The 9,665-nt window shown below is 38.9% G+C and overlaps 1 protein-coding gene across 1 annotated transcript in view; it reads left to right on the plus strand.

Moving 5' to 3' along the window:
* MLC1 (megalencephalic leukoencephalopathy with subcortical cysts 1) overlaps positions 1-9,365 on the plus strand; it is a 22,471-nt gene extending 13,106 nt beyond the window's left edge. The window contains exons 7-12 of the mRNA XM_010293591.1: positions 1,077-1,148; positions 2,285-2,401; positions 3,323-3,379; positions 5,084-5,206; positions 6,631-6,798; positions 8,799-9,365. Of these exons, the coding sequence (XP_010291893.1) occupies positions 1,077-1,148; positions 2,285-2,401; positions 3,323-3,379; positions 5,084-5,206; positions 6,631-6,798; positions 8,799-8,873 (612 nt within the window). The 3' untranslated portion in view covers positions 8,874-9,365. The remainder of the gene's footprint in view (positions 1-1,076; positions 1,149-2,284; positions 2,402-3,322; positions 3,380-5,083; positions 5,207-6,630; positions 6,799-8,798) is intronic.
* The last annotated feature ends 300 nt before the right edge of the window (positions 9,366-9,665 follow it).

Consider the following 9,665-nt stretch of genomic DNA (forward strand, 5'->3'; position numbering starts at 1 on the left):
GGAAGAGTAAAAGTGAGGATACTCATGGTTTGAGATAAAGACAGTTTAATAGGTAAAACAAAAGCCGCGCACGCAAGCAAAGCAAAACAAGGAACCGATTCACTACTCCCCACGGGCAGGCAGGTGTTCAGCCATCTCCAGGGAAGCAGGGCTCCATCATGTGTAACAGTTACTTGGGAAGACAGATGCCATCACTCCAAACATCCCTCCACCCCTTCCTCCTTCTTTGTCCCAGCTTTATATACTGAGCATGACGTCATATGGTATGGAATATCCCTCTGGCCAGCCTGGGTCAGCTGTCCTGGCTGTGTCCCCTCCCAGCTCCCCGTGCACCCCCAGCCTTCTTGCTGGCAGGCCAGCACGAGAAGCTGGACTATCCTTGACTGCTTAGCAACAACTTAACACGTCAGCACGTTATCGACATTTTCTCATCAATCCAAAACACAGCCTCACACTAGCTTCTGTGAAGAAAATTAACTCTACCCTGGCTGAAACCAGGACAGCAAGCAGTGCCTTTCTGAAGCCTGAGGTAGAGAAGCCATTCGTCATATACGCCAGCTTGGTGGTATCTGGACAGTGAATATTGGCTTCAGGATTTGGGGCTATGGATAAAATTTTCTTTAGTCATGAGTGCTCTCCCAAATCCCACCCTTATTTTTCTACAACAGTACTTCTTTTAGGTAATAATTAAGCAAACGTGCTGTGCCATTTTGTGTTCCAGTGGAAGTATTGCTTACTAGATAAAGTCATGTAGTGTACAGCTTATCCACATTGGTAGAATCTGAATGCTCAGGAAGAAAGTGTATGTTTTGAAGGTGGAAAGGGTAGACAAGATCACCGTATTTCATTGTTGAACAGTGGTGGTGTAACAGCTAATCTGGGACTACCTCATTTGTTTTTAATGTGATTGATGTGTTCTGACACTGGTGAACACCGTGGTTTGTCACTGTCAGCGCTGATGGGCCAACCAGACATTGCATGCCACGGTTAGAATCTGTAACAGGTTGTACAGGATATTAGAAAGAAAAGTATTACTTTGTGTATTTTTTTGATCATTATTTTTTATTCCCCTCTAGAATACTGCATATGACAATACCATTGTTTTGAGCAACGTCAGCTTTCCTGCTCGAATTCTGAAGTCATACTCAGTAAGAAAAGTGTTGTTTTCTTTCATTAAATCATAGAATCATAGAATAGTTTGGATTGGAAGGGACCTTTAAAAGGTCATCTAGTCCAACCCCCCTGCAAAAAGCAGGGACATCTTCCACTAGATCAGGTTGCTCAGAGCCCTGTCCAACCTGACCTTGAACATTTCGAGGGATGGGGCATCTACCACCTCTCTGGGCAACCTGTTCCAGTGTTTTATCACCCTCATTGTGAAAAATTTCTTCCTTAGTCAAAATCTGCCCTCTTTTAGTTTAAAACCGTTACCCCTTGTCCTAGCACAACAAACCCTGCTAAGAAGTCTGTCCCCATCTTTCTTATAGGCCTCCTCTAAGTACTGGAAGGCTGCAATAAGGTATCCCCAGAGCCTTCTCTTCTGCAGACTGAACAACCCAATTCTCACAGCCTGACTGCATAGGAGAGGTGTTCCATCCCTCTGATCATTTTGGTGGCCCTCCCCTGGACTGACTCTAGCAGGTCCATGTCTTTCCTGTGCTGAGGGCTCCAGAGCTGGACATGGGACTCCAGGTTGGGTCTCAGGAGAGTGGAGTAGAGGGGCAGAATCCCTTCCCTTGACCTGCTGTACACGCTGCTTTCGATGCAGCCCAGGAGATGGTTGGCCTTCTGGGCTGCAAGCGTACATTTCCAGCTCATATCCAGCTTTTCATCCACCAGGACCCCCAAGTCCTCAGGGCTGCTCTCTATCCCTTTACCCTCAGATCAAGCCAGGAAGAGATCAGTGTAGGTAAGAGCTGAAAGAATAAAGACAGAAATGAGAGAGATATCTTAAAATGTTTCCTTTTAGAATATTGCAAGGTAAATGATAACTGCCATGTGTAATAGGAAGGAAACTAATGACTTAAGGATAAATAGCATGAACTGAACTCTTGTTCAGTGGAGCTAATAAATGAGATCATAAATATCTATGATTAAGTTGATCTTGTTTTCATTTAAGCCAGCTGGAGTTTTGCCATATTTTAGATCTGAAAAACATTGACTTCATGCATAGCTAAGAGCATAAATGGATTTTTTTTTCCTTCCAGTGTGTTTCTTTCTACATGCAAATAGGAAATTTGGTGTTCAAATGCACTGTTAATAATTTTTGTGTTCTTTGTTGTAGGTAATTGAGGTGATTCTTGGAATTTCATCAGTATTTGGTGGAATAATTGCTTTGAATATGGATGTTCTAGTCTCAGGTCCATATCTTTCAGTAACATTCTTTTGGATCTTAGTTGCTGTAAGTAGTGCAAAATGAAGGCACTCTTTTAAAGCAATGTCATTTTTTTTTTTTTTTTTTCATTTTTCCCCTCCCTACTAGAATATTGATTCAGCCCTACCTAATACTAATTGGCAATTAATAAATAAATTAGCACTTCAAAATACTTACTATATATTTATGCAATATGCTTGTTCTGTTTTGATTTACAGTACTGTGGTTCTTATAAAATGTTCTGATACATTTTCAGTCCTCAGTTCAGTAAAATGGAAATGAGTAATAAAATAAGGGTATTAGGAGAGAAGCATTTTCTCAAACAAGTTCTATGTTTTAGAATATTACAGGCTGCTGTATAAAAAGTTGAGTTTAGTTTCAGCATGGTAGGATCCTTAGAACATCATTTTCAGCCTGTCAGCCTTAACTGTCTTAAAAGCCCGAGACTGTGATTGGTAACCCTTGTCACTAATAACAGCCTGTACCAGTGGATTCATAAAGGATGCTGTGCTGCCCTGCTTGCCATGAATTGAACCAGTTGCGAAAGAAAACAATGAGCATTAGATTTATATATGGCTACTATGTCTGGAAAATCCTTCAGCATGAAGTAGAAAAAGATCATAAGCAAGTTTTTCAGCATTTAGAATTCACAAAGTTCAGTAGGGTTCAGTAGGTTTTTATATACAAGTGTCAAGTTTTGAGGATACTCATATTTCAGTATGTATGGGTTTAATACATGATACTCATTAAATATAAGTTAAATGAAGATTAGTTTTATCTCTGTTTGACTAATTGATTCCTAATACTGTCATAATAAGTCTATCCAGTTTTACCTTTTCAGGAAATTTAGGATGTGATCTGTGGCTAGTGGGAATCACTGTAACTCACTTGTAATTTGTGTAGTTTTCAAGTAGGTAAATATTTATTTTGTTACACTTTTTTGTTTAGTGCTTTCCAAGTGCTATTGCAAGTCATGTAGCTGCTGAATATCCAAGTAAATGTCTGGTAAGTGTGTAAAATTCTTGAATTTTGTCATTAGCATTGAATAATGCTAAGAAAGCCTGTCTATGATAGTGGGCACTACTCATATTTGCTCTCTTGTTTTTAGTTACTTCTACAAAACATGACAGAATTATGTAGCACGAGTGTAAGCTGATATTCCTGAAAAGAAATCCAGGAGGTCCTTTGGAGACTTAATTCCATCAATTCTAGAAAAGAATTCAAAGGACTCTGTTGGGGTTTTTTTGTACTGGTTCCTTGGGAATGGATATTACTTGTAGGAAAATGACATACCTCATATGGTATGTCTGGAACCTTCATGCTCCAGAGCTAAAGTCCTTTCTGTTCTGTTCTCCTTTCATTATGATCTGTGGTTTCTGAAAGAAGAAAATTAGGTGTGTGGGCTGCACTGAACCTGGAACCTATTTTAAACAAATTCCTCATCTGCATGACTAGCAACAAGGACTAAGAATATTCAGTAGAGTGCATTTATTCCTTGACTGTCTCAGATGTGTAGTTAAGCCTCCGTACAACATCTGTTCTAAGTTACAGTCATGCAACCATATTTAAGTCAGTAATGATGCATGACCACAACTGAAGTCAGAATTTGATCCTGTAGGATGATACTTGAATGAAAACTCAGCTGCTATTGTATTGAAATAAATTTGCCTAGAGCACTCAAATTTATTTGCATAGTTATTTTGGGTTGCAAGTCTGCAATATCTGCTGTTAATTCTCATTATTTCATACAAACTGAAGAATAAATGATACTTCTGTACTGGCTCTCTAAATTGGGTACTGCTTCCTCTATCTGCATGTGAAAGGCACATTTAAAACCAAACAAAACCCACATCATCCATATTAAAATGAAAGCGAGTTACAAAACAGCAGCATTTTGGCTGGTAAACTTAATTTATTCAAAGGTTGCTTGTGTGGAATCATAGAATCATTAAGGTTGGAAAAGACCTCTAAGATCATCAAGTCCAACCATCAACCCAACACCACCATGCCCACTAAACCATGTCCCGAAGTGCTGTGTGTACATGTTTTTTGAACACCTCCAGTGATGGTGTCTCCACCACTTCTTGGGCAGCCTGTTCCAATGTTTGACCACACTCTCAGTAAATAAATTTTTCCTAATATCCAATCAGCCTCCCCTGGTGCAACTTGAGGCCATTTTCCCTCATCTTCTCACTTGTTATTTGGGAAAAAGAGACCAACACCCACCTCGCTACAACCTCCTTTCAGGTGGTTGTAGAGAGAGCGATAAGGTCTCCCCTCAGCCTCCTCCAGACTAAACAACCCCAGTTCCCTCAGCCGCTCCTCATAAGACTTGTGCTCCAGACCCCTCATCAGCTTTGTTGCCCTTCTCTGGACACACTCAAGTAACTCAACGTCCTTCTTGTAGTGAGGGGTCCAAAACTGAACACAATATTGGAGGTGTGGCCTCACCAGTGCCGAGTACAGGGGCATGATCACTTCTGCTGGCCACTCTATTTCTGATACAGGCCAGGCGGCTGTTGGCCTTCTTGGCCACCTGGGCACGCTGCTGATTCATGTATCTCCATGCAATGTGGATGACTCTTAATATTTGTCTCATATGTGTCATCTTAGAGACTTTTACATAATTTTGCTTACTTCAAGTAGCTCACAAACCAAAGTGTTAACTTTTTTTTATTCTTATTCAACATCTACTATCTTATTTTTTAGGTTGAGGTCCTGATTGCCATTAGCAGTGTTATCTCTCCATTGTTGTTCACAGCTTCTGCATACTTATCCTTCAGTATCAAGCAAGTTGTTGACATCTTTAAAAATTATCCATCTGCTGTTAAAGTATGTATTTTTATGCAATTGAAAAATTAACATCTACCTATTCCAGTAGCAACACAATTAATTAGGAAGTATAAGAAGACAAGGTACTGCATTATAAAGATTGAATAAAATATTACAGAAATTATTACAAAACTCTTATTTGACTAATGATATGATTTTAAGTGTGTTAAATCTGCTGCCACCCTGGAATTATAGTTTAAAAAAATGGGATATTATTCTAAAAAGTCAGTAAAACTGATATGTTATATGCTGGACTCCCTGAGGTTTTTATAAATTTGTAGTATGTAAATTAAAGATTCTAGGATTCCTTGAAGAATGCATTTTTCTGTTTCGTAGGACATTTGTCAACAGGTGGCATGTTGGGATTGTAAGCTTACACTTGGATTCATTCAAAGCCTGGATTGGGGCAGAGAAGAAAAAAAGTTTGGAAATCTTAAAACATTTCAGTATGAAGTGTTACCGGTACACTGCTGAAGAGCTTTTTAGGGCTTTACTGTCAAAGTGTTTAGCAATGTGTTCACAGAACCATTTATGGGCATTAAAATGGTGTCAGTAAGAGTCTTGATTGTTAGTACCCACTAGTCCTTAAGTAGTCTTGTAATTTTAGAAGAGAGGAAAAATATTTATTAAACTGAGGTCTTAGTGACTGGAAAACCAGCTCTTGAGTATGTGATCCTGTTCTGACACTGGAGGAAGCACAGTGTGTTGTTGGACCTTGGGAAGTGACCAAGGCTTACATGCTCTCTGTAGGTAGCTTCTCCAGTCGCACATGTTGGAGACAGAAGACTGGACTGTCTAGACCGCTGGTGTGACCCTGTAGAGCATTTCTTACATTCTTGTGCTACTTTGTGTCTGGATGCAACAAGAGTGGGCTACTCTGCCAAGGAGGGTGAACAATGGGGTGGGAGGTGATAACAATGCAGACAAGGACAGTGGCATCACTGGCAAAGGGTGCAGTCCAACTGTACCCAAAAAAAGTAAAACAAGGCAGGTTTGGCCATGGTAACCAGGTTCAACCAATAGTTCAGTGATAGCCAGACAAGTCCATGGCAGTGAGGCAGATCTAAGGTCAGCCAGGAATTCAAGTCAGCAGGGCAAGGCCAGAGCCAACAAGGCACAGGGCCAGGCCCCGGCATAATGTGACACTGCTCAGGTCAGAACCAGCAGTGAGGCTCTATATTTTAGAGTATGGTTTCCTCAATTCTGTTCTATTTCTAGAGGAAAAGATCATTTGGCAAATTAACACTTTGTTAAAAATTATTGTTCTGTTCTACTATTTTAATTGGAAACTTCATGCTGAAATAAACTGTAGATTATAATTTGAGTTTTAAAAAACAAAATCAAGATACAAATCTCAAGGAGTGGGAATGACATAAAGTATTTTATTCAAGTAGTAACAACATATTTAATGTCTCTATTTTCAGCAATCTTATGATGTACTCCTATTGCTTCTGATGTTGATGCTGCTAATTCAGGCATGCCTTACTATTGGAACTGTAATACAGTGTGTAAATTACAAGACAAAAATGAAAGTACATGATTCGTCATGGGCAGCATCACAGGTTAAAAAACAGGAATACAGAACAACAGAGGTATGTATTTATACCCATTATAAAATTTAAAAATCTGTATTTAAAAAGATATTTTTTGTAATTTTTCGTATTACTTAATTCAAATCACAATTAAAAGCTGCTCTGTAAAACTGTAAAGATGTTAATGCAGTGGTGAATTTTGTAATAAAGAAATAGTATTTTGCTGGTTCAGTGGTAACTGGGGCATGACAGACTCAATATCTGTAAATCTGTGACAAGTCCCGTTAAGAGAAAAACAGTTGTAAGGTTAAAGCCCCCTTTTGTGCTTATTTGTAGTGCTCCCAATTATAGATGAGATTTGTCATTGTGCTAGGATAAAATGATAGCCCTACTGTCCTACTCCACAGGATGCACATCCATAAATGCTATTTATATGTCAGAATGAAGTTATAGAAAAGATGATGGGCCTTGCATGACTATGTTCTGATAATGAGATAGCCATCTATTAAGAAAGGAATGGATTTAACCCTTTCAACGCGAGCACAAGTTTTGGGCTGTGGAATGAGAGTACTCTATATATTTGTACCTTTCCCAGGCCTGCTGTAGGGGAGTGAATTTAAGCTGAGTTAGTTCTCTTGAGTTCCCTAAACTGCGAACGGGAAGAATTAAGAGCCTGGAGCATAGAACAACAATAAGCAAACTGAGTGAGTGTGACTGCCTGTGCTGGACAGTGTGAAGTAGCACACAGAGGAGGGTGCTTGGAATCCCAGGTCTCTCCACATCCTAACTACACTACCAGAGTTGGTGATAAAGATCAGAATTGATATTTCCCTCCATTTCCCTCATGCACTTCCATGTTCAAGCTCTCCTTTCAGATACAGATTTGGCATATACTTTTTTTTGAGCATGGTGGTGCCAGTATGACTGTTACCTCTTTTCGTATAGGCATTCAGGGTTAGAGTGCTTTTTCAGGGACTGGGGGAACCTAGTGTCCTTTAGCCTGCGTAGGTTAATTACATCCATCTCCTAGCACAGCACTGTAGCCCTTAGGCTTTCCTCACCTCTGCTATACAGAACAAAGCGCTGTATCCTTAAAGACTAGGAGACACTAACTCACGTTAGCTGGATGCTTACTGCATGACCCTGCACTAGAAAGAGAGAATGCTGGATTCAGTCCCCACTCTAGAGTGAGAATCTGCATCAAAACACACTGGGTAGAAAGTGTTGGGAGCAGGGACTGAAATTCACTCAAGTCCATTATACAGCTGGTAATGGAAAGTGGAAGCTGTGGATTTATGTCCGCTCAGGCTGCTGAGGGCATTCGGTGGTGGTTGCTTATTTTCTGGGTCTGTGTCTGAGAGTTACGCTTTGTATCAAAGATGAAGCACAGCAGCACTTCCACTGCTGCAAATCACATTTTGGAGCAAAGATCGTGGCGTGACTCAACAGATCTCTTCCAGGGGTTATTTACATAAGTATACCTAGTTTGTGCGTCACTGAGAAATTAGGTGCGAATTAAATGCTAAAAGGAATGCTTTGTCCAGAAGAGCAACACCTTTTTGCTTTCCTTTTAGTATTTAAACACATGAATAATGTTACAGGTGAAGTTGTAGGTCCCTTTGGCTTCTCAGAAGTCTGTTAGACAAGACCTTAGTTTGCTTACATGTGTGTAGGTAAATCTTGCGTCAGTCGCACTGTAGGGGGCTGCTTCTGTCTTTGGGTTTAGAGATTTAGATGCTAGGGTTTTCAGTCACATTTTGGCAAAAATCTTGAAAAAATGTCCTACCTAGCATGTTTAAAATACGAATTTGGCCAAGTTTCTTTGACCCAACTATCTCTGGTATTTAATTTACACTATTCTATTTTGTATCAGAATTGTATACTATACAATATAAAAAGCTATACAATTTACAATGTATAGAATATTTTAATAACTCAGACTGTAACTATTTATGTTTACATTCTCCTAGATTCTCTGAGGTATTTATTTGCTTGAACTTCAGTTTTTAACCAAGGCATTGTTTTGTGTTACCATTTGTCTGAAATTTGTTTACTTTTAGGTTTCCAATAATACCTTAAAGGATTTTGACAAAGACAAAGCCTGGAAAGCAGTTGTGGTGCAGATGGCTCAGTAGTTTGGATTCAGCAAATGCAGCCAATACAGTACAATCCAATACAGTAAATCAACTGTTTGAATTAAGGCTTAAAAACTTTTCAGTTTATAAACAGCAATACAGTTACAGCAGTAGGAGCCAAGGAATAACACAGTAAATAACATGTCTTTCTAATAATTTTTAAATACATTGATAATATTATTAACACGTGTCTTTTCTGTTGGTATCTGTACTCTAGCGTTGCTTTAGAAGATACCTTTAGAAAAAAGGTAATGAGTCACATGGCTTTATGCTGATGGCTAAGTAAAATATGTAGTAGGCTTCATGTATTTGCAAGAGATTGTTATAACTGCAGTTATGCAGTCAGTGTAACTGATAAATGCTTTTGTAAAGTTATGAGTACAAGTCATAATTGATATTTTTGCTTATACTTCACTTTTGTAGGAGTTGTAAAGTTATTTTGCATCTCATTGCTTTTATATAAATAAAAGTCTTTATTATGTGGAAACTCAAGAATATGGATTGACATTCTAAATGGAGAGGTGAAAACAGAATCTTCTTTCCCATTAAGCTTCCATTTCTGGACTGTTAAAGGGGGAAGGGGCTTTTTCTGAGTGGCTAGGTACAAAATCTACTAGACAAAGCAAAAAAACCATCCAACAAACAGAAGCAATCAGTCAAATAACAGGAGATACTACTGATATTAAAAGAGTTTTTTCACATCTGAAAACATATTTTTAGGTATATTACTTTTCATTTACTTATTTTTTATATTTAAAACTTACAGAACCTAGCTGCCTTTAAACAAGGAAT

The sequence above is a fragment of the Phaethon lepturus genome, unplaced genomic scaffold (genome assembly GCF_000687285.1).
Source record: "Phaethon lepturus isolate BGI_N335 unplaced genomic scaffold, ASM68728v1 scaffold21938, whole genome shotgun sequence".
NCBI classification, from domain to species: Eukaryota; Metazoa; Chordata; class Aves; order Phaethontiformes; family Phaethontidae; genus Phaethon; species Phaethon lepturus.